The 26,559-nt window shown below is 42.0% G+C and overlaps 1 protein-coding gene across 1 annotated transcript; it reads right to left on the minus strand.

Moving 5' to 3' along the window:
- Positions 1-12,073: 12,073 nt before the first annotated feature.
- PGRMC1 (progesterone receptor membrane component 1) lies at positions 12,074-26,014 on the minus strand. Its single transcript, XM_074278631.1, has 3 exons — positions 25,494-26,014; positions 18,328-18,483; positions 12,074-14,754 (listed from the first exon to the last, which is right to left on the minus strand). The coding sequence occupies exons 1-3, from the start codon at positions 25,819-25,821 to the stop codon at positions 14,651-14,653; spliced, it is 588 nt and encodes a 195-aa protein (XP_074134732.1). The 5' UTR covers positions 25,822-26,014; the 3' UTR covers positions 12,074-14,650.
- Positions 26,015-26,559: the final 545 nt, after the last annotated feature.

The raw sequence follows: 26,559 nt of genomic DNA on the forward strand, positions 1-26,559 counted from the left end.
TTGAATTTAGACATCTAATCATAAATTTGGGTTTAAGGATGAGGAAATGGGCCTTGAGAGGAGAAATCACTTCTCTGAGTTGACATAATGCTAGAACTGATTGGCTTTGAAGTCCAGTGATTGCATGGCTCCTGCCACCTTTTTGATCCATTATATAAATTGTTAACATTTTCTCAGTGCCCTGTTTTTTGTTTTTTTTACAGAATGTAACCAAGAATACTGGAAAAAAAGACTTGTAGTTAAAGTCTGCACACAATACAAGGTAGAAGAAAATTGCCTCTCAACCACTGGGTGAAGGCACTAAGGAAAAAATTACCTTGAGCTCATTAACACTTGCTGATTGCAAATATTCTCACCTTTTAAAGTTGTTTACATAAATGGACTTTAAGAATTTGTTGGCTCTGAGAATATTTAAATCCATTTTTTTAGCATCAAGTAATACCTAGTCACAGTAAACTAGTGACACAAACCCATTTCTGAAGGCCTGGAATCTGGCTACGTGGGGATCAAGTTTTTTGAGAAGTTTTTTTCCCCTCCCAGCTGCCAGTTCTGTTTACATATAAAAGGAGCAAACTGAACTCTTCCCATGTAAGAGATTGTATCACAAATATTAGGTCATTTGAAGGATCCTTCCTTTGTATGATATGTGTGTGGGAAACTCTTCAACTACTGGTTTTAAACCTAAGGGCTTTCCCCCTCCAATCAGAATTCACTAGGAGAAAGGCATTCTGGAACACGAAAAGGAAGACGTCCGTCAAAGTTGATTGAGGTCTGAGAATCCAGTTCCATGATGTATTCTATATTGCTCGGAACATTTCAATTCCAACATTATCATGGCAAGACATTGTGTTTATATGACTCCTTATCTTCCTCAATAAAATATAAAGATTACCATATTATTTTCTGGACTGTTAACATGTATTTCATTCAATACAACAAGGGCAGAGGGGTGGGAGAGTGTCTCTTTCCTTCTTGTCAGAAAGCTTTCGTGAGAGACAGTTTATGATATATTGGGGAGCACAAGATCAGGTGTCCAAAATGGCATCTGACCAGCAGAGGGGTAGAGTCTTGGTGCTGGTTCCTATGAAGCAGGGACTCTTAAGAGACCCGGGAGGACCGTGACTCTGAGGGAGAAACAAAGGGAACACCTTGTGCTTTCCACTCCATCATCCCCAGGTACAGGCAGCCCTTGGCTTGTGGCCCTCGAGGGTTTCCGGGTCGGGCGGCCCGTGTGCCAGGCTCCATTGGCACAGCAAGAGTTAAGGATCCGAGGCCTCCTTGCCGCCTGCCCGGGTCCCTCCAGCCCTGGTCTGGGAGGCTTGATGTCATTTTCAGCAAATCACAGGCTGAGATGATCAGCAGCATCAGCAGCCTCGGCAGTAAAGGCCAGTCTGGTGCCTGCTTCAGTGGGAGGCGGCATGGTCTAGTGGTAAGAGAGCTGGCTTCCAGTGCCAGTAGGACCCGGAGTTCTAACCCCGCTCTTCCACTGCCTGCCGTGTGGCCTTGAGCAAGCTGCTTGACCTCCCGGGTGCTTTTTTTTGCCCTCCCACCTGCCACAGTCCGTCACCTGCCCAAAGCAGGCATTCTCCTTTTTCTCATGGGCTCTGGCTCTCAGCCCATCGGAGGGGACTCCTTTGGGGCCCACTGGGCACATTGTATAATTCAGGGGTCCCCGGCCTCCTCATTATTAAAGGGGGGAGAGGGGCCTCCATAGGCCCTGAGGTCCCTTCCAGCTCCAGCCCCAGGAGCCTGTATGTGCCCTTGGCCCAGCCTGTCCCCCTCTCTGGGGCTCACTACTTCTTGTGCAAAATGAGGGGGTTGGACAGAGCAGAGGTTCTTCACCTGGGGTCTACTGGTAGGGGGCCCAGGGTCAGATGGCAGGGGGTCCACAAATCTGGATGGGGGAAATATCCTTTATTTTCAGCAGCCCTGAACTCTACTGGTGTATTCCTTCTCCGGACTGACTGCCCAAGGGGTCCATGCCCCCAAAGGGTTAGGAGCTCCTGGCCAAGATGGCCTCAGAGGTCCCTTCTAGCCCTAGAGCTTTTGTGTGATTTGGGGAAATCATCTTTGCTGTGTCTCATTTTCCTTCTTTGTAAAAAGAGAGGATTGAACTAAAAGGCCTTGGAGATCCCTTCTAGCTCTGGAGCCAGGAGCTTTTGTTTGACCTTGGACAAGTAATTTTTCTTGTGTCTCACTTTCTCTTCAGTAAAGAGAGAGGATTGAACTAAAAAGCTTCAGTAGCTTTTCCTGTGTCTGTTTCCTTCTCTGTAAAAAGAGAGGATTTAACTAGCACTCCTCAGAGATCCCTTCAAACTCAAGAGCTAGGAGCCTCTGAGTGACTTTGGGTAAGTAATTTTTCCTTTGCCTCAATTTCATTTTTTCTTTCTTTTTATTTTTTGTAAAAAAAGACATAATTGAAGTAAAATTTCTGAAAAGTCCCTTGTAGCTCTAGAACTAGGGAGCTTCTGGCTGACTTTGTGTAAGTAATTTTTCCTGTGACTCTATTTTTTTTAATTTAATTTTTATTTTATTTTATAATTATAACTTTTTTTTTGACAGTACATATGCATGGGTAATTTTTTACAACATTATCCCTTGCACTTACTTCTGTTCAGATTTTTTCCCTTCGTCTCCCAACCCCCTCCCCCAGATGGCAAGCAGTCTTATATATGTTAAATATATTACAGTATATTCTAGATACAATATATGTGTGTAGAACCGAATTTCTTGTTGCACAGGAAGAATTGGATTCAGAAGGTAAAAATAACAGTTTACACTCATTTCCCAGTGTTCCTTTTCTGGATGTAGCTGGTTCTGTCCGTCATTGATCAATTGGAATTGGATTAGCTCTTCTCTATGTTGAAGAAATCCACTTCCATCAGCATACATCCTTGTACAGTATCATTGTTGAAGTGTACAGTGATCTTCTGGTTCTGCTCAGTTCACTCAGCATCAGTTGATGTAAGTCTCTCCAAGCCTCTCTGAAATCCTCCTGCTGGTCATTTCTTACAGAGCAATAATATTCCATAACCTTCATATACCACAATTTACCCAGCCATTCTCCAATTGATGGGCGTCCATTCATTTTCCAGTTTCTAGCCACTACGAAAAGAGCTGCCACAAACATTTTGGCACATACAGGTCCCTTTCCGCTCTTTAGTATTTCTTTGGGATATAAGCCCAATAACAGCACTGCTGGGTCAAAGGGTATGCACAGTTTGATAACTTTTTGGGCATAATTCCAGATTGCTCTCCAGAATGGCTGGATTCTTTCACAACTCCACCAACAATGCATCAGTGTCCCAGTTTCCCCACATCCCCTCCAACATTCATCATTATTTGTTCCTGTTATCTTAGCCAATCTGACAGGTGTGTAGTGGTATCTCAGAGTTGTCTTAATTTGCATTTCTCTGATCAGTAGTGATTTGGAACACTCTTTCATATGAGTGGAAATAGTTTCAATTTCATCATCTGAGAATTGTCTGTTCATATCCCTTGACCATTTATCAATTGGAGAATGGTTTGGTTTCCTATAAATTAGGGTCAGTTCTCTATATATTTTGGAAATGAGACCTTTGTCAGAACCTTTACTTTTAAAAATATTTTCCCAATTTTTTACTTCCCTAAAGAAGGATTATAATTGAAGAGACAACAGAACTTCACATTTGGGCAAGTTAATTTGCCTCTGACTCAGTTTTCTCTTCTGTAAAAAGAGGTGTTTGAATTTTGGGCAAGTCATTTTTCCAGGGACTCAGTTTCCTCCTCTGTAAAAAGAAGGTATTGCACTAAAAGGCCTCAGAGGCCCCTTGTAGTTCTAGAGCTAGGAGCTACTGAGTGACTGACTGTGTAAGTAATTTTTCCTGGCCTCAATCTCTCCCCCTGTTAAAAGAGAGGATTGCACTAAAAAGCCTCAGAGGTCCGTTGTAGCTCTAGGGCTAGGAGTTTTTGTGTGTCTTTGGGCAATTTTTCCTGTGTTTCAGTTTGTTTCTATGCAAAAAGAGGGGATTGATATAAAAGGTGTGAGAGATCCTTTCTAGCTCTAGAGCTGGGAGCTTTTGTGTGACTTCAGGGAAGTACTATTTCCTCTGACTCAGTTCCTTTCTCTGTAAAAAGAGGGGACTGAACGAAAATGAATTAGAGGTCTCTTCTAGCTCTGGAGCTAGGAGCTTTTGTGATCTTGGGCAGGTAATTTTTCTTGTCTCAATTTTCTCTTTTGTAAAAAGAGGGGATTGAACTGAAACTCCTCAGAGGTCCCTTCTAATTCTAGGGCTAGGAGCTTTTGTGTGACTTTGGGCAAGTTAACTTTCCTCTGACTCAGTTTTTTCTCTGTAAAAAGAAGGTTTTGAATTTTGGGCAAGTCTATCATTTTCCCTGTGTCTCAGTTTCCTCTTTTGTAAAAAGAAGGAATGCACTAAATGGCCTCAGAGGTCTCTTGTAGCTCTAGAGCTAGGAGCTTTTGTGTGACTTTAAGCAAGGTATTTTAATTATGACTCAGTTTCTTTCTCTGTAAAAAAAAAAAGGGGGGGGAGGGTTTGAACTTTGGGCAAATCATTTTTCCTGTGTCTCAGTTACCAGCTCTGTGAAAACGGGATTGAACTACAAAGTCTCCGAGGTCCCTTGTAGCTCTAGATCTAGGAGTTTTTGTGTTACTTTGAGCAAGTAATTTTTCCTGAGTCTCAATTTCCTTGTCTGTGAAAAGAAGGGATTTAAGTAAAACTCCTCAGAGGCCTCTTCCAACTATAAAGCTAGGAGTTTTGTGTGGCTTTGTATAAGTACTTTTTCCTATATTTAGGAAAGGAACTGTGACTCAGTACCTTTCTCTGAAAAAAGAGGGGACTGAACTAAAAGGAATTAGAGGTCTCTTCTAGCTCTGGAGCTAGGAGGTTTTGTGTGACTTTGTGTAAGTCATTTTTTCTGTGGTTCAGTTTCTTTCTCTGTAAAAAGAGGGGATTGAACACTGGGGAATTGTTTTTCTTGCGTCTCCGTTTGCTCCTGTTTAAAAAGAAGGTGTTCTAAAAGGCCTCAGCTAAGAGTTACTGGGTGACTTTATGTAAGTAATTTTTCCTGGGCCTCAATTTCTCCCCCTGTTAAAAGAGAGGATTGCACTAAAAGGTCTCAGAGGTCCCTTGTAGCTCTTGAGCAAGGAATTTTGTGTGTCTTTGGACAAGTAATTTTTCCTGTGTTTCAGTTTGTTTCTATGCAAAAAGAGGGGATTGATATAAAAAGTGTGAGAGATCCTTACTAGCTCTAGAGCTGGGAGCTTTTGTGTGACTCTAGGGAAGTCATTTTTCCTGTGACTCAGTTTCTTTCTCTGTAAAAAGAGGGGACTGAATGAAAAGACCTCACAGGTCTCTTCTAGCTCTGGAGCCAGGAGCTTTTGTTTGACCTTGGACAAGTAATTTTTCTTGTGTTTCACTTTCTCTTCAGTAAAGAGATGGGATTGAACTAAAAATCCTCAGTAATTATTCCGGTATCTCAGTTTCCTTCTCTGTAAAAAGAGGATTTAAGTAGAACTCCTCAGAGATCCCTTCGAACTCAAGAGCTAGGAGCCTCTGTGTGGCTTTGAGTAAGTAATTTTTCCTTTGCCTCAATTTCATTTTTTCTTTCTTTTTCTTTTTTGTAAAAAAAGACATAATTGAAGTAAAATTTCTGAAAAGTCCCTTGTAGCTCTAGAACTAGGGAGCTTCTGGCTGACTTTGTGTAAGTAATTTTTCCTGTGACTCTATTTTTTTTTTTAAATAGAAGGGATTGAACTGAAACTCCTCAGAGGTCCCTTCTAATTCTAGGGCTAGGAGCTTTTGTGTGACTTTGGGCAAGTTAATTTTCCTCTGACTCAGTTTTTTCTCTGTAAAAAGAGCGGTTTGAATTTTGGGCAAATCATTTTTCCAGTGTCTCAGTTTCCTTCTCTGAACAAAAGAAGGTATTGCACTAAAAGGCCTCAGAGGTCCCTTGTAGCTCTAGAGCTAAGAGCTACTGGGTGACTTTGTGCAAGTAATTTTTCCTGGGCCTCTGTTTCCTTTTCTATAAAAAGAGGGGATGGAACTAAAAGTTCTTAGAGGTTCCTTCTAGATTTAGAGCTAGGATCTTTTGTGTGACTTTAAGCAAGGTATTTTAGTTATGGCTCAGTTTCTTTCTCTGTAAAAAAAAAAAAAAGGCACAGGGGGGGGAGTTGAACTTTGAGCAAGTCATTTTTCCTGTGTCTCAATTTCCAGCTCTGTGAACACAGGGGATTGAACTACAAAGTCTCTGAAGTCCCTTGTAGCTCTAGATGTAGGAGTTTTTGTGTTACAAGTAATTTTTCCTGAGTCTCAGTTTCCTTGTCTGTAAAAAGAGGGGATTTAAGTAGAACTCCTTAGATGTCCCTGGAATTCTAGTGCTAGGGAGCTTCTGCGTGACTTTGGGTAATGAATTTTTCTTGTACCTCAATTTTTCTTTGTAAAAAAGAGGGGATTGGAGTTAAACTCCTTGGAGGCCCTTTCAAACTCTAGAGCTAGGATCTTTTGTGTGACTTTGGGTAAGTACTTTTCCCTGTGACTCAGTTCCTTTCTCTGAAAAAAGAGGGGACTGAACTAAAAGGAATTAGAGGTCTATTCTACTCTGGAGCTAGGAGCTTTTGTGTGACTTTGTAGAAATAATTTTTCCTGGGCCTCAATTTCTCCCCCTGTTAAAATAGGAGATTGAACTAAATGGTCTCTTCTAGCTTTTGAGCTAGTTTTTCTGTGTCTTTTTTAGCAGTAATTTTTCTTGTATCTCAGTTTCCAGGGGATTGAACTAAGTACTCAGAGGTCACTGCTAGTTCTAGGGCTAGGAGCGTTTGTGTGACTTTGGGCAAGTTAATTTTCCTCTGACTCAGTTTTCTCTTCTGTAAAAAGAGACGTTTGAATTTTGGGCAAGTCATTCTTCCCTTGTCTCAGTTTCCTCCTCTGTAAAAATAGGGGATTTAAGTTTAACTACTCAGAGGTCCCTGGAAATCTAGAGCTAGGAAGGAGCTTTGGGGTGACTTTGTGTAAGTAATTTTTCCTGGGCCTCAATTTCTCCCCCTGTTAAAACAGGAGATTGAACTAAAAGGTCTCTTCTAGCTCTTGAGCTGGTTTTTCTGTGTCTTTTTAGCAAGTAACTTTTGCTGTGTCTCAGTTTCATTCCCTGTAAAAACAAAGGATTGAACCAAAAGGCCTTGTAGCTCCCCTCTGGCTGTTGAGCTAGCTTTGTGTGACTTTGGGAGGATAATCTTTCCTCTGTTTCAGTTTATTTCTATGCAAAAAGAGGGGACTGATATAAAAGGTCTGAGAGATCCTTTCTAGCTCTAGAGCTGGGAGCTTTTGTGTGACTTCTTTTGTGTGTGACTTTGGGTAAGTATCTTTCCTGTGACTCAGTTCCTTTCTCTGTAAAAAGAGGGACTGAACCTCAGAGGTTCCTTCTAGCCCCAGGAACTTGTATGTGACCTTAGGGCAAGCTTGTCTCTCTCTCTGGGGCTCATTTATTCTGCAAAACTAGGGGGTTGGGCAATAGCAGGGGTTCTTAACCTGGGGTTTACTGGCAGGGGGTCTGCAAATCTTGATGGGAAAAATATTCTTTCTTTTCACCAACCCTGAACTGAGGTTTAACATCCTCCAATTGTGTATTCTTTCTCTAGAGAAACTGCCCAAGATTTGCTCCTTGTCCCCAAAGAATTAAGGGTTCGTGGTCTAGATGGCCTCAGAGGTCCCTTCTAGCCCTAGAGCTAAAAGCTTTTGTGTGATTTGGGGAAGTAATTTTCCTGTGACTCAGTTACTTTCTCTGTTAAAAGAGGAGATTGAACTAAAAGGCCTCAGAGGTCCATTGTAGCCCTAGAGCTAAGAGCTTTTGTGTGAATTTAGGGAAGTAATTTTTCCTGTGACTCTGTTATTTTCTCTGTAAAAAGAGGGGCCTGAACTAAAAGACCTCACAGGTCCCTTCTAGTTCTGGATCCAGGAGCTTTTGTTTGATCTTGGACAAGTAATTTTTCCTGTGCCTCTGTTTCCTTTTCTGTAAAAAGAGGGGAATGGTACTAAAAGGTCTTAGAAGGTTCCTAAAGCTAGGATCTTTTGTGTGACTTTAAATAAGGCATTTTAATTATGGCTCAGTTTCTTTCTATGTAAAAAAAAAAAAGGGGGGGTTGAACTTTGGGCAAGTCATTTTTTCCTGTGTCTCAGTTTCCACCTTTGTGAAAATAGGGGATTAAACTACAAAGTCTCCGAGGTCCCTTGTAGCTTTAGATCTAGGAGTTACATTGAGCAAGTCATTTTTCCTGAGTCTCAGTTTCTTTGTCTGTAATAAGAGGGGATTTAAGTAGAACTCCTTAGAGGTCCCTGGAACTCTAGAGCTATGGAGCTTCTATGTGACTTTGGGCAAGTCATTTTCCCTATGGCTCAGCTTTTTTCTCTGTAAAAAGAGGTGATTGAACACTGGGGAATCGTTTTTCCTGTGTCTGCTTGCTCCTGTTTAAAAAAAAAAAAAAGGTCTTGCTGTAAAAGGCCTCAGAAGTCCCTTGTGGCTCTAGAGTCAGGGAGCTACTGGGTGACTTTGTGTAATTTTTCCTGAGCCTCAATTTATTTATTTTTGTTTTTTTGTAAAAAAGAGGGGTTTGAACTGAAAGTCCTCAGAAGTCCCTTCAAACTCTAAAGGGAGGAGCTTTTGTGTGACTTTCTGTAAGTTATTTTTCTTACGGTTCAGTTTTTTTCTCTGTAAAAAGAGGGGATTGAACACTGGGGAATCGTTTTTCCTGCATCTCAGTTTCCTCCTCTGTAAAAAGAAGGTCTTGCTCTAAAAGGCCTCAGAAGTCCCTTGTAGCTCTAAAGCTAGGAGCTTTTGGGTGACTTTGGTTAAGTAATTTTTTCTGTGACTCAGTTGTTTCCTCTGTAAAAAGAGGAGATTGAACTAAAAGGTCTTAAAGGTCCCTTGTGGCTGTAGAGTAAGGAGCTTTTGTGTGGCTTTGGGTAAGTACTTTTTCCTCTGACTCAGTTCCTTTCTCTGTAAAAAGAAGGGACTGAACTAAAAAGAATTAGAAGTCCCTTCTAGCTCTGGAGCCAGGAGCTTTTGTTTGACCTTGGACAAGTAATTTTTCTTGTGTCTCACTTTCTCTTCAGTAAAGAGAGAGGATTGAAGTAAAAAGCCTCAGTAATTTTCCTGTGTCTCAGTTTCCTTCTCTGTAAAAAGAGAGGATTTAAGTAGAACTCCTCAGAGATCTCTTCAAAGTCAATAGCTAGGAGCCTCTGTGTGACTTTGGGTAAGTAATTTTTCCTTTGCCTCAATTTCATTTTTTCTTTCTTTTTATTTTTGGAAAAAAAGACATGATTGAACTAAATTTTCTGAAAAGTCCCTTGTTGCTCTAGAGCTAGGGAGCTTCTGGCTGACTTTGTGTAAGTAATTTTTTCTGTGCCTCAATTTATTTATTTTTTTAGTAAAAAAGAGGGATTTGAACTGAAACTCCTCCGAGGTCCCTTGAAACTAAAGCTAGGAGCTTTTGTGTGACTTTGTGTAAGTACTTTTTCCTGTGACTCAGTTCCTTTCTCTTTAAAAAGAGAGGACTGAACTAAATGGAATTAGAGATGTCTTTTAGCTCTGGAATGAGGAGCTTTTGTGTGACTTTGTGTAAGTACTTTTTCCTGTGACTCAGTTCCTTTCTCTTTAAAAAGAGAGGACTGAACTAAATGGAATTAGAGATGTCTTTTAGCTCTGGAATGAGGAGCTTTTGTGTGACTTTGGGGAAGTCATTTTTCCTGGGTCTCAGTCTTCTCTGTAAAAAGAGTAGATTGAACAAAAAAGCCCCATAGGTCCTTTCTAGCTTTAGGGCTAGGAGCTTTTGTGTGACTTTGTGTAAGTCATTTTTCTTGTGGTTCGGTTTTTTTCTCTGTAAAAAGAAGATATTGCTCTAAAAGGCCTCAGAAGGTTCCTTGTAGCTCTAGAGCTAGGAGCTTTAGGGTGACTTTGGTTAAGCAATTTTTCCTGTGACTCAGTTGTTACCTCTGTAAAAAGAGGGGATTGAACTAAAAGGTCTTAAATGTCTCTTGTAGCTGTAGAGTAAGAAGGTTTTGTGTGACTTTGGGTAAGTACTTTTCCCTGTGACACAGTTCCTTTCTCTGTAAAAAGAGGGGACTGAACTAAAAGGAATTAGAGGTCTATTCTACTCTGGAGCTAGGAGCTTTTGTGTGACTTTGGGAAAGTCATTTTTCTTGTCTCAGTTTTCTCTTCTGTAAAAAGAGACATTTGAATTTTGGGCAAGTCATTCTTCCCTTGTCTCAGTTTCCTCTTCTGTAAAAATAGGGGATTTAAGTTTAACTACTCAGAGGTCCCTGGAAATCTAGAGCTAGGTAGAAGCTTTGGGGTGAAGTTGTGTAAGTAATTTTTCCTGGGCCTCAATTTCTCTCCCTGTTAAAAGAGAGGATTGAACTAAAAGGCCTCCGAGGTCCCTTCTAGGTCTAGGGCTGAGTTTTTGTGTTTCTTTGGGCAAGTAATTTTCCCTGTTTCAGTTTGTTTCTATGCAAAAAGAGGGGATTGATATAAAAGGTGTGAGAGATCCTTTCTAGTTATAGAGCTGGGAGCTTGGACAAGTAATTTTTCGTGTCTCACTTTCTTTTAAAAAGAAGGTATTGAACTAAAAAGCCTCAGAGGTCCCTTCTAGCCCCAGAGCTAGGAGCTTTTGTGTAACTGAGGAAGTTTTTCCAGTGTCTCAGTTTTTTTCTGTAAATGAAGAGATTGAACTAAAAGGTCTCAGAGGTCCATTGTAGGTCTAAAGCTAGAAGCTACTGGGTGACTTTATGTAAGTAATTTTTCTGGGCCTCAATTTCTCCCCCTGTTAAAACAAGAGATTGAACTAAAAAGTCCCTTCTCGCTCTTGAGCTAGCTTTGTGTCTCTTTGGGGGAGTAATCTTTCCTGTGTTTCAATTTGTTTCTATGCAAAGAAGGGACTGATAAAAGTTCTGAGAGATCCTTTCTAGCTCTAGAGCTGGGAGCTTTTGTGTCACTTTAGGGAAGTCATTTTTCCTGTGACTCAGTTACTTTCTCTGTAAAAAGAGGGGACTGAACTAAAAGGAATTAGAGATCTACTCTAGAGCTAGGAGCTTTTGTGTCTTGCACAGGTAATTTTTCCTGTGTCAATTTTCTCTTCTGTAAAAAGAGGGGATTGAACTAAAAGGTCCTTTCTAGCTCTTGAGCTAAGAGTTTTTGTGTCTTTTTAGGAAGTAATTTTTCCTGTGTCTCAGTTTCCTTCTGTGTAAAGACAAAGGATTGAACTAAAAAGTCTCATAGGTCCCTTCTAGCTCTTGAGCTAGCTTTGTGTCTCTTTGGGGGAGTAATCTTTCCTGTGTTTCAATTTGTTTCTATGCAAAGAGGGGACTGATAAAAGTTCTGAGATCCTTTCTAGCTCTAGAGCTGGGAGCTTTTGTGTGACTTTAGGGAAGTCATTTTTCCTGTGACTCAGTTCCTTTCTCTGTAAAAAAAAAAAAAAAAAAAAAAAAAAAAAGAGGGGATTGAACTACAAGGCTTCAAGAGGTCCCTTCTAGCCCCAGGAACTTGTATGTAACCTTAGGGGCAAGCTTATCTCTCTCTCTCTCTGGGGGCTCATTTCTTCTGCAAAATGAGAGGGTTGGGCTAGAGCAGGGGTTCTTATCCTGGGGTTTACTTGCAGGGGGTCTGCAAATCTTGATGGGAAAAATATTCTTTCTTTTCACCAACCCTGAACTGAGGTTTAACATCCTCCAATTGTGTATTCTTTCTCTAGAGAAACTGCCCAAGATTTGCTCCTTGTCCCCAAAGAATTAAGGGCTCATGTCTAGATGGCCTCAGAGGTCCCTTCTATCTTTTTTTGTGACCTTGGGCAAGTCATTTTTTCTGTGGCTCAGTTTCTTCCTCTGTAAAAAGGCCTAAACTCTATATTCTTAACCATGGATGTTGTCATGGGGTCTGTGGACATGGAGGGATGTCATCTTTATTTTCATTCGAATATTTACAAATGTTATTTGTGCGAAGGGGGCCACAAGCTTCCCCAGACTGAGAAGGATGTCCAGGGCATCTTTAGTTTAGTGTTAATGTAAAAAAAAGACACAGAACACCGTTTGAAGAGCTGTAGTACCACATCAAGCCACTTTATTTAGATGACAATAGCACTTCATTCTGATTTGAGGTAAAACCATTACACATAGTTGACAAAGTAAATGGCTTTAAGAAAACAGCTTGCTTCGGTCATTTGAAGCTACTCATGCAATACTTAACAAGTGCCCCTTCCCCACTCTTCAGGTGTGTGCTTTGTGTCCACACCTGTGATTTGATCAGCTTGGAGACCTCCACTAAATTTCCTCCCCCCAAGTGGGCTGATCAGCCTTTGTACAGTGGTGCGTTTTCCCAGAGGCCTTTTGTTCCCAGAACTTTTTTTTTTCTCCCCACACCTGGTTTTTTTTTTTTTTTCTTATTTTTTTTTCAGTGGCTGTACTTTTTCTGTGATCAAAGAACTAGCAGTATCTTCTAAAGAGTGTCTTTTAAAATCCTGGTTAGTGGTGTGTGCTTACTCATGGGTAATGAACAGAAAGGTATGTGTCTACTACCTACAGAGCAAAGACCAGACGACTGGGGCTTGAAAGACTGGTGGGGCTGGAGTCCCAGTTCTGCCTCACTCACAGGGGAGACCTTGGGTAAGAATTTTTTCTGGGACTCCTAAAAGCATGAACCAACCTCCTTATATCCAGTCTAAGGGTACCCTTGACCAAAAGGCACTGAAAGAGAAATGATATTTTTTCCCCAGAACATCCAATTCATTCACTCTGCAGATGATACTATAGAATCAAGTTTGATCTGACACAATGGTTTCCAAAATGACAATCCAATTCCTTCACGTCTGACACCTGAGAGGACGAGGGCTTTGTGAATATGGGCAATAAACTGAAGAGGAAAAGGTTAATCCATGGAGGGAGGTCTCCACTGGACGGATAGATGCCCACCAGTACCTAGAAGATGGCAGCATTTTAGGAGAATGCACCATAGAGGCAGATATTGTGGAGCCCTGGCCGGAACACTTGGGCTCGCTTCCTGCTTCAGGGAATTGTGGCACTGAATTTAGAAAAGGAATATCCAAAATGGGATCTATGATTCCTTTGGTATCGGGAACTTCCCGGATAAGGAAACCCCCTCTATACCTTCTCTGCAATTGATAGTTACAGGGTTGCCTGCAGCATTAAGAGATGAAGTGACTGATCCAAAGTCACACAGGCACAACATGCTTGGAGGCCTTATTGTGTGGGGAGAAAAAAAAACAAAACAAAAAACTTTTTTTTCCCCAAAAAACTCATGGGTTTCTTAGGGGCTCAGGGTCTGCGTACCATCCCTCCAATTGCCTTCAGTTCAACATTCATGGGAGCTCCAAAAAAACTTTCCTTCACTGCTTCATGAAAGCCTAACAATCTAGATTATATTTAAAAGCTCCCCTCCACCTCCAAAGCTTGCCTAAATTTTCCTCCTCAATTTGATGAACCTCTATGGACTTGATCTTTCTTCCTGGAATTAATGAAATGAGTACTTTTGAGACACAATGGAGATCTGAAATCTGAAAATGAGTTTTCTGAGTGACCATTTCTAAGTGGAGAATGAGTGACCAATGATGAGGGACTATCCCCCAAATTAACTTTTTTTTTCTTGAACTACAGAAAAAGCCACTTTTTTTTCTTACTGTTTAAAAGAGGAGGAAGGAAATCTACCTTCAAGATTGGCCTCTTTTATTGGGAGTATTTTTTGTTTTTTTTTTCCCCAGGCTGAGAAAGAAGTGGACTGAGAACATGGGCCCTGGCAGCGGGGCTTGGGAAACCATCTTGTTGAGTATTCATGAGTGGGAATTTTATTAGCTGTTTGCCCAGGAGAGTCTAGAAAGCCACTAACAAGCTGTTTCTAAATGAACTTGTTGCTGAAGAAAGGACTTGTCCCATTCTCTTCTGTTGGACACGGGAATGTTAAGAACTGTTCTTAAGAGTTCTTTAAAATGGCCCAAAATAAAGGGAGAGAAACAGGAAGCTTAAGGAGTTAATTAACAACATTGCACATGGATTCCCTTTCACTCTGGATGACAACACAGTGAAAGGCGAGCCAAGCTTTGAAGCTTCATTCTGGTCCTAGGTGGCCACCTCTGAGCAACATTAAAGCCTTTGTAACACTGCAGATTGGCTTTGGAGGTAGAGAAAACCGAAATCGTGCAGTCTGTCTAATGGGAAAATGGGATGTTTGCTGGCCTCAAGAACACGCCTGAAAGGGTACAGTTGTTTCACATGGGGTACCTTTGATTGCTTTGGTATCAACCTCTCCTCAAGAGCAATTTCTCATCTGGCACTAAAAAAGCTCTTCGGTCTACAATATGCTATGAGTTTCAACAATTATAACAACAACAACAATAACAATACAACAGGATTACCATTTTTCTCACTTTCTGTAAGTGCTCTACTTTGGGGTTCTCTAAAGTTTATCATGCATTGTCTAAGAGACAGGGGGCTAAAGTGATCAAGGTAAACTAGTGAGTTTCATATGATTAAAAAACAATTAACAACACATCCAAAGCTTTGCTAAGGCTGGGCTTAAAGCTGACTAGGTTGAGACGAGAGGATATTACAAATGATGCTGGGACATACAAAAATAGATCTCATCCACGTAGCCTCTAGTCATCCTTTCGCTCCCTGGCATCCTGGGGACCTTCGTCATCCGAGTAGACGGTGGGCTCCTCCCCTTCCTTCAGCAGCTTGCCCACGTAGTGATACTTGACTGGAAGGAAGAAAATACACAACTGGTCTTTAGAGAAGGTCCCAAAGGGTTGGAGGAAGGGGGAAAGTACCAGAAAGGAGAGGAAACAAGGAGAGTAGGAAGAAACATAGGACAAGGGCCAGAGTTTCAAGGAAGGCCATTGAGTGGCCTTTCATTTCTGTCCGTTCCTCCCCACCAGATGCCCCCTTGCACCATCTTCCTGGTCACCCTAGAATCGAAGACTTGGGTCCAAGCGTTTCCTACCTCCCCATCTTTCAAATATGTCCCCTTCCTCTTGGATCATAGGATTCTATATCTAGAATGGAAAAGCTCTTGGAGGCCTCGATCGAGAAGAGAAAACTGAGGGCCAAAGAGATTACAAGGATTTGTCCTAGGTAGTTTCAAAAGATTTAACGGAAGAATTGGACGAGGATTAATGACATTAATATAAGTGGCCAAGAAGACTGCTTCTCTCTTGGAACAAAGGTGAGAAAGAAATGATCAACCTGTCTAACCAGGTAATCAGAGATGTTTTTGTGTGAAACAATTACCCTGAATGTTTGGAACATAGTGAAGGTTTCTAGGGTGCCTGGTATAGAGGAAACAGCTCAGAAGCAACATGCTGGCCCATAGAAATGAGCTCTGAAAAGGGTCACACATGTTGGCTTGAAGTAGTATTGGGAGTCCACGATACTGTGGAATAGACTTAGTTTGGGAAGGATAAGTTGATAGGACATATCCACGAAGGTAAAACAGCAATCCACTGATTTAACATAGCAAAATAATCTTTTTTTGGGGGGGCCACTAAACTTGAACTCGCAGAAATGTGCTGAGTTGGGTATCTCATAGCAGTGGTCCCCACTTTACAAAAAGGCTTGTGTCCAAAAGGCAATTCGGGGAAACTGTTAAGTAATGTTCATCCTCCCCCCTCAGAAACAATAATACATAAAGATGAGGGGGGTGTTCTTGGATATACCAGCTGGTGAAGAGCTACTGACTGGAGTACCAGAAAAATCCCCCCATGGGTAAAAATGTGCCATTCCAATCTGGTCAAGGACCATTTTTCTTCCCACCACTGCTCCCCTACATCTAAGCCACTAGTAATGGCCTGAGGGGAAGGGGAAGGCAGCAGGGACTTCTGTCTCCAGGGTCACCATCTGTTGCTCCCAAGTATCTTGTCTTCTGCTGCTCAGAAGAAGCCCAGGGATCCAGCATTTCCATAACCTTAAAGTTTCTGTTTGAGGAACTGTTAAAACTTGAAGGTGGAACCTTCTGGTCACCAGTGGATTAAAAGCAAAGGTCATAAATAGACAATTTTAAACAGGCAATTTTTAACAGGAACCCAGGTTATTAATGCAATGCTTAACTTCATTAATAATCAGAGATGTGAATGAAAACAACTTTGAGAGTACCATCTTATACCCATCAAATTGGCAAAAATAATGGAACCCAATGCTGTTGGAGTTGTGGAGAAATGGCAAACTCCTTCATTCCTTGTGGCCGGATTTATCAGCTCACAGCCTCTTTCTGCAAAGCTATCTGAAAGTATGTCGTAAAGGCTGCAAAAATAATCATGCTCTTTGTGGGGAGCTTATCAAGAAGGAAAAAAGTTATCACTTCAAAGATCTTAATAGCTGTGATTTACGATGGCAAAAACAAAAACCTAAGAGCAGCCTAAATATTCCACAAGAAGGGAATGGTTAAATAAAATAAGAATTCATTTGTGTAATAGATTCAGCGCCCAAGAGCTCTGGTGATCACAGTGCCCTCCGGAACTCTGGTGTTGCTTCCAGCCCGGCCCCCACAGCCATCACTGAGGGGGCCCTTCATCACTACTGATCCATCTGACTTTAGAGCAGATGAGCCCAAGAACCCTTGCAGTAGCCCTCCCTAGCCTGACGACTCCTTGTCATCAGGATTATCATCCGGGGGAGCCACCCCAGTGGAGATGCATTCTGTCAATTGCCACTGTTGCCCACAACTACTGAAGACCAGCAAAGGAAAGCTGATCACCAAAGTCCTTGGTGCTGTGAAATGGTTCTCTACCAGAGATGGATGTGTTTTTATCAACAGAAGTGACATTAAAGATGAGCCATTACCATTAGCTCTTTTGCTTCTCCACCAGAAGGACCACTAGGCCTTTCTATTTGTCCTGAAGCTGCTCCTTCTTATAAATGCTGTCTGCCTCTCATGAGAATGGGGGATCCTTGACAACAGGAATGGTCTCACTTTTCTATTCCCATCCTTAGTGCTTTTTCAAGTACATTATTCCAGGGCTGGCTCTCTAGCCACTAGGCTACAGTGCTTCTGGTTTTCTTTCTATGTTTAATTTTTTAAGAGTAAAGTTCAATTAGATTCATAAACTGCAGGGCTGCTATTTTTTAAATAAAGGTACCCTGGGTTGCTTTAAATGTCAAGTTCTACAAGAGCAAGCTGGTGTACATATTAGCTAACATTTATGTAGCAATTAAAAGGCTTCCAAAACATTTGAAATATATATATATATATAAAATAAATATATTAAATATATTGGATATAAAATACATCAATATTACATATACTATATTAAATATACATTGGATATATAATATAAATATATTAAATATATAAATAATATATTAAATATGATTATAGAATAAATAATAGAATATATAGTATAATAAGCAATTATATATATATATATATATATATATATATATATATATATATATGTGTGTGTGTGTGTGTGTGTGTGTGTATATTTACTGTATTTGATCATGTGCTTCCTCTTTTCAGTGAGGATAATTACTTGAAATCAGAGGAGAAAGTTCAAAGACAATCTGATTCCACCTTCTCTTTCTAGCTTCACCAGATAGCATTCCTACTCCTGTACCCTGAAATCCTGGTCTTCTCTCTGTTCTTCACACATGAGACTCCATCGCTTGTCTTTCTCACTGTAACCTCATTGCATTGAATAAAAGCCATAGCTTTTTTTTTTTTTTTTTTTTTTTTTTTTTGCTGAGGCAATTGGGGTTAAGTGACTTGCCCAGGGTCACACAGCTAGGAAATGTTAAGAGTGTGTGTGTGTGTGTATGTATGAATAAAACATCTATTTTTATATGATCTTGACCCATTAGAATACAAGATTATTTTGAGTAGGGATCATTTCATTATTTGTTTCTGATTTCCCAGCATTAAGTATTAGTCTCTTCATAAATACTTGTGGATTCTCTGGACCTCAATTTCCCCTTCAGAAAAACAAGGGGATTGGACTAGCTGGTTTCTTAGACTCCTTCCAGACCTTCATCTAGAAGCCTGTATGTGACATAGTGAACACCAAGAGTTACATGGGGGACATTTTCCCCTCTAATTTTAAGTGTGTGTGATACCTTCAGGTATAAGCTTGGGGAAAAAATATCCGCATTTCAACACAGCAAAGGAGTCATTACAGCTGCAATCGCCCTAGGACATGAACTTTATCCCAATTTAAAAAGCCAATCAGAATATGCTTAAATTTCAAGCTCTTGGGAGAAAATGGCACTGGACTTTCTTGAATCCCCACAACTAATGGAAATTTAATACTACTACAATAAAACAAACAATAAAAAAGCTTACATGTGAACTGCGATTCCCAGTCTTTCAAGGTCTCCTGCTGAGTAGCATTGAGGTCTGACAGATCATCATACTCATCTTTCAAAGCTTCCTTATCCAGGCAGAAAGTGGCAAGGCCCCGGGAAGCATCCCGTCCAGCAAAGACTCCATATGGACCCTCTTTAGAAAATAAAACAGAAGAGGTGGATTCATTAGCCAAGGATTCTCTCTCTTAGCTTCTCTGGGCTTCAAATCAAGAAAACAGTTTTGTCCCGGGTCAAATAGCCCCTGAACTCTGGGAGTTGAGATTGTGTTCTGAAGTCATGAGGCTGTTGGCTACAATCTGGTGTCCAAGAAACCCCAATTCTCTAGTAACCACAATAGAATCACTGTAACAGCGGCCATTTTCCTTCCAACAGTCAGAGAAAATGACTTATCCAAGGTCTGAAGGCCAAGATTAGACTCCAGATTTTTTGTTTACTGAAGTGCTTAACTGTTTAATAAGGTGCTTACTCCTAGGATTCCAATTCAGGGGAGAGAAACTAGAATCAACAAAGGGAAGGTGGGGAGGATTAAATAGTTAGAAACAAGAGAAAGGAAGCAGACAATAGGTCATCCAAAATAGGCAAATTGGCCAGAGGCTTAGCTAGACTGGCACTTTCAGTCTGTTTGGGTAGGGTTTAAAGCCTTTAAAAACAAAGGCTACCAGAGTTGGAGTGGTTTTTTTTGGGGGGGGGTAGAAAGAGGGAGTTGGTTTTTTTGTTTTGTTTTGTTTTAAATAAACTGAACTTCCCAAAGGGGAAGGGATAAGACTTTGGTCACTATGAATTCAAGTATAATATTGGCTACCAGTGAAAATCAGTTTTTAAAAAAAAATAGCAAAATGCTTTACTTTGTTTACAATTTAATTTTTTTTCTCTGAACCTAAATAACCGCCAAATGCAATGTGAGTTTCTAGGACTTTATGTGAAAATGCAAATCAGTTATATACAGTTGGCTTTTGAACAAGTATGTAGTCACTTCAGAATGAATTTTCCAAGCTGTCTTGCTTGTTAAAAATGCCTTCCATTCTCTACTCTACATATACAAAATATGCATAGAAAAGTTTTCCTGATTATCTTCAATAAAGAAAAGAAAAGGTACACATATAGCTAAAAACTGGGGCCCAAATTAGGGGAAATGATTGGGCTAAGGTGATAGAGGATAGGATTTGGATTGGATCACTATGCAAAAAAAGAGGGAGAAAAACATTGGAACACAAGGTTTTGCTAGGGTAAATGTTGAAAACTATCTATGCATCTATTTTGTTTTGTTTTTAATTTTTTTTATTGAAGCTTTTGCTCCTCTTGGGGCCTCAGTTTCCTCATTTGTAAATGTGAGGGCTCTGCATAGATGATTTCCAAATTGCTTTCCAGCTCTAACAATAATACAGTCTCAGAGCAGGGAAACAAAGCTCAAAAATCTGAGACTACAGAGGGGCAGGAGAGCAAAAGAAAGGATTTTCATGGGGTTTGAGTAGTTTTTATATATATATATATATATATATATATATAGTCTTAGTTCTTGCTGAAAAATCTTTATCCTGATTCTGGATTCAAAACCTGACTGCCACTTACTTAACCACCTATCCAAAATGAGGTGGTAGACTAAATAATCATTTTTCTCTCAAATTAAGTTTTCTGATCTCCAAATTTAATATTCTTTTAAATACATCAAAAGTAAATCTAAATTGGCATATAAAAAAGCGTACTCCTTAAGTAATTTGTGATTAATTCACTATGCTAGTTCTAAAAAACAAAGCATGATGTAAAAGTTTTTGTTATGTGAAAATGGAAGCACACAGACAACAAATATGTAAAAGAAATTCCCACACTGGCTGAAAATCACAGGTTTTGAAGTGAATCACTAGAAGTTTTGTAATTAGCTGATTTTAAAAAATCTTTGAGGGATTTTTTATTCCGAATTCAATGGATAAATAAAAAATAAAACAAGCATTTCTAGGAAAATAGAAAAAGAAGGTTGCACATTATTAACTTTATATATAGATCTAGCTTTCAAAAAAGATATAATTAATTAAATCTGGAACTTTCAAAGCTGTCCTGTTTATCTGTGACTCTTTTTGAGCAGTTAAAAATATTTCAATGTCTTTCTTTTCTTTTCTTTTCTTTTTTTTTTTAGGGGAAAGGAAGCAACTGTACCCTGGCCCCAAGTCACTTCTACTATTCCCCTCCTTTCCCTATTCTAAATTAGAAAAGAAAAAAAAAAGAAAAAGAAAATGTTTGGAACACATATTCATAGTGAGGCAAAACAAATTCCTACACCTTCCAAAAATCAAAGAATCAGAAATAAAACTATAAAGAAACCAGACATTTTGTAATAAGCTCTAAATATATCTAATATATAAAATTTTTTTTATTCTGCCCAAATGAGCATTTCCATATTCATAGTAGAATAAAAAAATTATACATGAAATTGCAAAATATGTATAAACTCTAATTTCATATACATGGAAATATATATATGAAATTGTTTTTATTCTGGATGTAACCAAGTCCAAATGAGCATTTCCACATTCATAGCAGAATTTTAAAAATTTATACATAAAATTGCAAAATATGTATTTACATATATATGAAATTAGAGTTATATATATATATATATATATATATATATATATATATAATTGTTTTTATTCTGGATTTAACAAAGCCCAAATGAGCATTTCCAAATTCATAGTAGAATAAAAAAGTTTATATATGAAATTGCAAAGTATGTAGAACTAATTTATTTAAAATGTATGAGCAATTCAACATTTAACTTTCCTTTTTTTTTTTTTTTTTGTTAATTTGGGTTTGTTTGTTTTTTTAACATTTAACTTTCAAAAGCTATCCTGTTGGTCTAAAATTCCTTCTGGCCTGTGCATTTCAAAAAAGTTTCAAAGATTCTTTCTTTTTCTGAGGGAGAAGAGGGCAATCCTATTCCTAGTCTCCTTTCTCCCTCCAAACTGAAAAACAAAACAAAAAACCTTTGTACTAAACATGCAGTCAATTGACCCAAAAGCTCAGGTTTTGAAATGAAAAAAAGCTTCTAAAATAACTAGAAGTTTTGTAATAAACCTTGATTTTTTTTTTTAAAGTAAGACAAAGGTATCTTATCAAGATATCCTGTTGCAAAACTCCATTAAACATTAACGCATGGCATCTGTTGGAGAAATCACTTTACAGAAGTCATCCATGGTCCCATATCTGTCCAGTCCCACAGTCCTTTTGTGGAGGAAAGGGAGTGGGCTAGCTATCTAATCACTGCTAGGGAAAAAAAAATCCAGCAACTTTTTCCTTTTATATGAAAAAAAAAAAATTCTGGTTGGGGTAAGCAGCAGTGGGAAGGGAAGGGCCCTTTGGACTTATGAGACTATATAAACTTGGAGCAATCCCATAAGTGGGGGTGTTCACATTTGCAAAGTGAAGATGTCCTAGGGCATGTGAAATAGGGCATGAGGGCACTGTTTCAACAGAGCTATATCTGCCTTTAGAAATTGCAATGGTGAACATGGAAGGTGTCTAGCAGAATAGTCTGGTTAAATTTATTTCTTTTTAAAAAACCTTTTCAGGTCTCCATTCTCTCCTCCCCACACCCCAATTGAGAAAGCAAGAAAAACAAAATCTGGTTAACTTTCAACAGAATCTGCAAGAGCATTCGTGATCAGGCTCATTTCCAGGCCAGGAGCTGGATACAACGGGCATTCATTCTCCAAAGGGGATGGGGGGTGGAGTGGGTGGAGGACTTTAAGCACCTGAACTGAATATCTGTTTGTATTTTCCTGGATCAGGGAAGGTGGTCGAAATGTTAGGATTCCAGACCCAAGCAGTTTAGCACAGTAACACCTCTGCAAGCTGGACTCCACTGAATCCACAATTTGTGATCATTTGACCAAGTGCCAGGCTTGAAGCTTACTTACCTGTTAGCAAATTCAAGAAAAAGATTTAGCTCTGTTTGTTTCAACATTGTCATTTCCAGAGAGATTACCTTTTTTTTTTTTTTTTTTTGGGTAATTAAAAATAAAAAAAGGAAAAAAAAATGCAATTCAATCAATTTAACTCGTGTCCAAAACATACCCCTTTCTAAGAAAAAAGGAGCTCAAGGAGGTACATTTTGTACATATTTTTTGGGTCAAGCCTGGCCATTAAATTGAGCATTTCAGGGTATTTTCCTGTTTGGTTTTTTTTTTTTTTTTTTTTTTAAATCATTCTTTCTTTTCTTTTCTTTTTTATTTTTAGCTTTCCCCATTTCTTTAGCAAATGTTTTAGACCACTATAAATTCAACAAAAGAGAGAACTTGAAAACAGTTTGCAGGAAAAACGAGTTTGAAGCACCCCTTGGGGCTTCCAATTGCTCCATTTTACTCTGCTCAAATAGGTAATGTGGCAATTAAATCATTCTTTCCTTGCCAGTAAATCAGATCTTTTTATAAAAACCACCTGTTAGAAGACCACAGAAAGAAAGAAAGGACTTTGAAATCCCAGGCCAGGGCTTATTAACCTTATTTGTGTCTGGGACTCCCCTTTGGCAATTTGGAAAAGCCTCCCCTTTTTTAGAATCGTGATTTTAAAATTCATCAAGTCAAATATCTTGAGAATCAATCCAATTCAAACAGCGCCATCAAAACGAACAAAATAAGAACCTTCCTCAGGAGAAGAGACCCTGATTCAAGGAAATGAAGCCCAGAAAGGACAAAGCAGCTTGGTCAAGGTCACAGAATCAATGACATAGCCAGAGCCTTGAATCCAAGCACTTCCCCCAGCCTCCTAGCCCTCAGGTACTTTCCCTCTACCATGATGATTCCAGCATAGCCTCATCCAGGGACTGTGTAGACGATGGATAATTTGTGGTTGAATTTCTCTGCTTTGCTACCCTACCTTATGCCTTAGTGATGATGCAAGGGTTCCCCATCAATCATGTTTATTGGCCGTACCTCTAGGTGCCTTAATAAATGTTATTTTAAAAGCACCCCTCTATTTTAAATTCCCCCTTTTTAAATAGTAATGTCTCTTTTTGTGGTATTGAAAATACTGCAAACTAAGAGCAGGCCCAATGACTGGGTAGTGGCTAAGCAAGCTGTGGTCTAAACATGTAATGGATTATTACTGCAGTTAAAGAAAAGAGGAACATGGAGACTACATATGAAGCATGGAAAAATGTCTATGGACCGAGGGAAGAAAGGAGAACCATGAAAATAATACATACAAATAAAACAGATTTAAAAAAAACCAATAAGAAGACGACACTTAATTGGAACGACTGAACAAATCGAGATCCTTCCTTTCACTGACTAATGAACACAACTGTATACAATCAGGCCTGATGGAATATATTAGTTGGGTTGGCCAGTTGCTTTTTCTTCTTTCATTTAAAACCTTCGAGCCATGGGATGGCTTTCTGGGAAGGGGAAGGCCACGTGTGGAGAGGAAGGCCATGTTAAAAAAAAAAAAAACAACACCAAAGGCATCGTCCATAAAAAGCAGGCTTAAAAAAATGAAATATTGCCCGTGGATGCCCAAAATGGTAAAAGGCAGGGATGTTCGCAAGGAAACGTCCACGAGCACAATCCATGGGATCGATTCCCAAGCAGGGCTGCTGCACACCTGATTTTCAGGTAAGATTTAAGCTTTACCTAATACTGGGAGGGGGGGGGAGGGAGGGATTTGTGGTTCATTTCTTCTCCCTTTCCAGCCAACCGCTCCAGAATGAACAAACCCAAATCCCATCGTCTTCGACGCTCTCGCCCTCTCCCCCCCTCCCCCCGATTGTAAAGCATTTTGCGAAATCCAGAATGCCACATATTCGTCAGTCATTATCCCTGCACTCTCGGGCCGTGGCTGTGGCGTCGCCCTCCCCCCACCCCAAATCTGCACTCCCATTTTCTATTCCACTCATCAATCGTGCTCCCACCTGACCATAATCCTTCAACTGCCCGCCCAGCCCCCAAATCACATAGTCCTCAAATTCCCAATCCCTTCCGAGGCCATGGATTTGGAGCTCGAAGAGGCCCGAGAGGCCATCTTGGCTACCGTCTCTGTTTAGGGAGCAGGAACATGAGGTCGGGAGGTGAGAGAAATTGCTCAAGATCTCGGCCATCGAAAGGCTGGCGGAGGTGGAAATTTGAACCTCGGGCCTCAGACTCCAGCCCCGGGGCTCTGACCACGGCGCTTTCCGGCCTCTCCGGCTCCCTCCCTATCTCACTTTCGTGCTCACACCCAGATTACTTCACATTTCGAATCCAACCTCTAACCTCCTCTCCCTCTCTCCCACACACGCCGACAAGCGCCCTGCCCCGGGCGCCTAGAACCGTGCTTGGCACCCAAACGCGCGGCGAGCGACCGATGGCTCCGTGCCAGAAAAATCCCACCGAACCTGTCCACGCTGCCCTCTAACCCCGCTGCTCTCCCACAAGGCCCGAAATCGCTGGGCTGCTCTGCCTCCACGGTCTCCACGGGGCTCCTACTGCTCCGAGATTCCTATACAGCGCGTGCCCCTCCCCCTAACTCCATTACTCCCCACCACGACCGCCCGAGTCCCCCATTTTTCTTCTCCTCAGTCTCCCACGACGCCCCTCACGTCTCCGTGATTTTCGCTTCCCTAATTCTCCATGGCAATCCGAGCCTTCCATATTCTCGATGACCACCACGCCGAAGCCCTCAAGCCTGTCTCCCATTCCTCCATCATTGCCTCCCCGAGACCGCCCCGCGTGCCCACCGGTCTCCCCTCCCCGACCCTCATTGTCCCCCAGATCTCCTCAGTCAGCCGGCCGGACCACGAGCCCCCGGCCCCCCAAATTGTCTCTCCCCCGTTTCCCCCCCCCCACCTCGTCAGGCATTGCGCCCGCGCCTCCGCCCCCTGCTGTCCCACCCACTCTCCTGCGGGTCAATCTGCGTGCCCCCCGCCCCTCTCTCGGCAGCACCCCACCCTCCCACGGGAGGATCGAACGCCCCCGCCACCCCTTCCCCCACGCAGATTGGCCCGCACGCCCCCCGCTAAGCTCTGCAGGTAGCCCGCGTACTCCCTCTCTTCCCCCCTCCCCCCGCAGGTGGTCTTCGGGCCTCCGCCCCACCCCCCGCCGCCGAACCCGCCAGCCCCCGGCCTCCCGCCGCCACTCTGGCCCCCTCCCCCCTCCCGCCTCCCAATCCCCGTACCCGGACCGTAGAACTTCCTGCCCTTGGTCACGTCGAAGACCTTGCCGTTGATGGCCATCAGGATGCGCGGGTCCTGGATGCCGTCGAAGCGGCGCAGCTGAGCCAGGGTGAAATCTCGCCGCTTGAGGCGGGGGAGCGCGGGCGGCTCGTCGCCGTCGCCGTCGCCAGCGGCCGGGGGCTGCTCGCCACGCACGATCTTGTAGAGCAGGAAGAAGCAGAGGCCGAGCAGCAGCAGGTTGAGAGGGGACGTGAAGATTTCCTGCAGGAGGCCGCCCGCATCGCCCTCCATCTCGCCGGGCGCCACCTCCTCGGCGGCCATGATAGCCATCGAATGCTCTGAGGGAGCGAGAGGGAGCCGAGCTGGGGCGGAGAGCCGCAGGCCGGGCGCGCGGAACGAGATCGGGCTCTGTCGGGGGCCGCGGCGGTAGTGCTGCTGCTGCGGTTGCGACGAGTCCCACCCTCGCTCTGGCACACTGAAGCGCCCAGGAACCCGGCGGCCAGAGGAAGAGCAGCAGGAGGCGGGGCCAGGGGAGGCGGGGCTCCGCTCGCGCTCTCCTTCCTGCCCCCGGCCGCTGGCCCCGCCTCCGCCTCGCGCCTGCCCTCTCTCCTTCTTCCCTTCTCCCCCCTCCCTCCCGTTGGGCCACACCCCCCGGCTGAAGCCTCAGCAACAGACCCCACTTCTAACCTCCCGGGTGGGAAGAGGCGGCATGGTTTAGTGGAAAGAGTGCTGGCTCCACAGCCGGAAGAACTGGGGTTCTAATCCCTGCTCTGTCGCTGGCCTGTCGTGGGGCCTTGGGCAAGCCCCTTCACCTCTCAGGGCCCTAATGTTTTTTTTCCCCTTCCCTCCAAAATGCCCCCCCACCCCAACACCCTCATCCCCTCATGTGCCAAAACCTGTCAATAACCCAAGTGCTCAGTGCATCCGGGCACCTGGATGTCCTGCTTGCCATGTCTGTGCTCCTTGCACAAATCATTTTGCAGCTCCTCGGTGGCCCATCCCTAAATGAGGGGATCAGACTAGATGTGCTCTGTGGTCCCTTCCAGCTCTGGCTGAGGGTCTTCTTAT

Source organism: Sminthopsis crassicaudata, chromosome X (genome assembly GCF_048593235.1).
Source record: "Sminthopsis crassicaudata isolate SCR6 chromosome X, ASM4859323v1, whole genome shotgun sequence".
Classification (NCBI taxonomy): domain Eukaryota; kingdom Metazoa; phylum Chordata; class Mammalia; order Dasyuromorphia; family Dasyuridae; genus Sminthopsis; species Sminthopsis crassicaudata.

Excerpts from the sequence above, each read along its gene's own strand:
- PGRMC1 (XM_074278631.1), bottom strand. The coding sequence starts at position 25,821 with ATGGCTATCATGGCCGCCGAGGAGGTGGCGCCCGGCGAGATGGAGGGC. Across the intron at positions 18,484-25,493 it reads CAGGAAGTTCTACGGTCCGG|AGGGTCCATATGGAGTCTTT; the intron begins GTACGGGGATTG and ends TATTTTCTAAAG. Across the intron at positions 14,755-18,327 it reads CTGGGAATCGCAGTTCACAT|TCAAGTATCACTACGTGGGC; the intron begins GTAAGCTTTTTT and ends TCTTCCTTCCAG.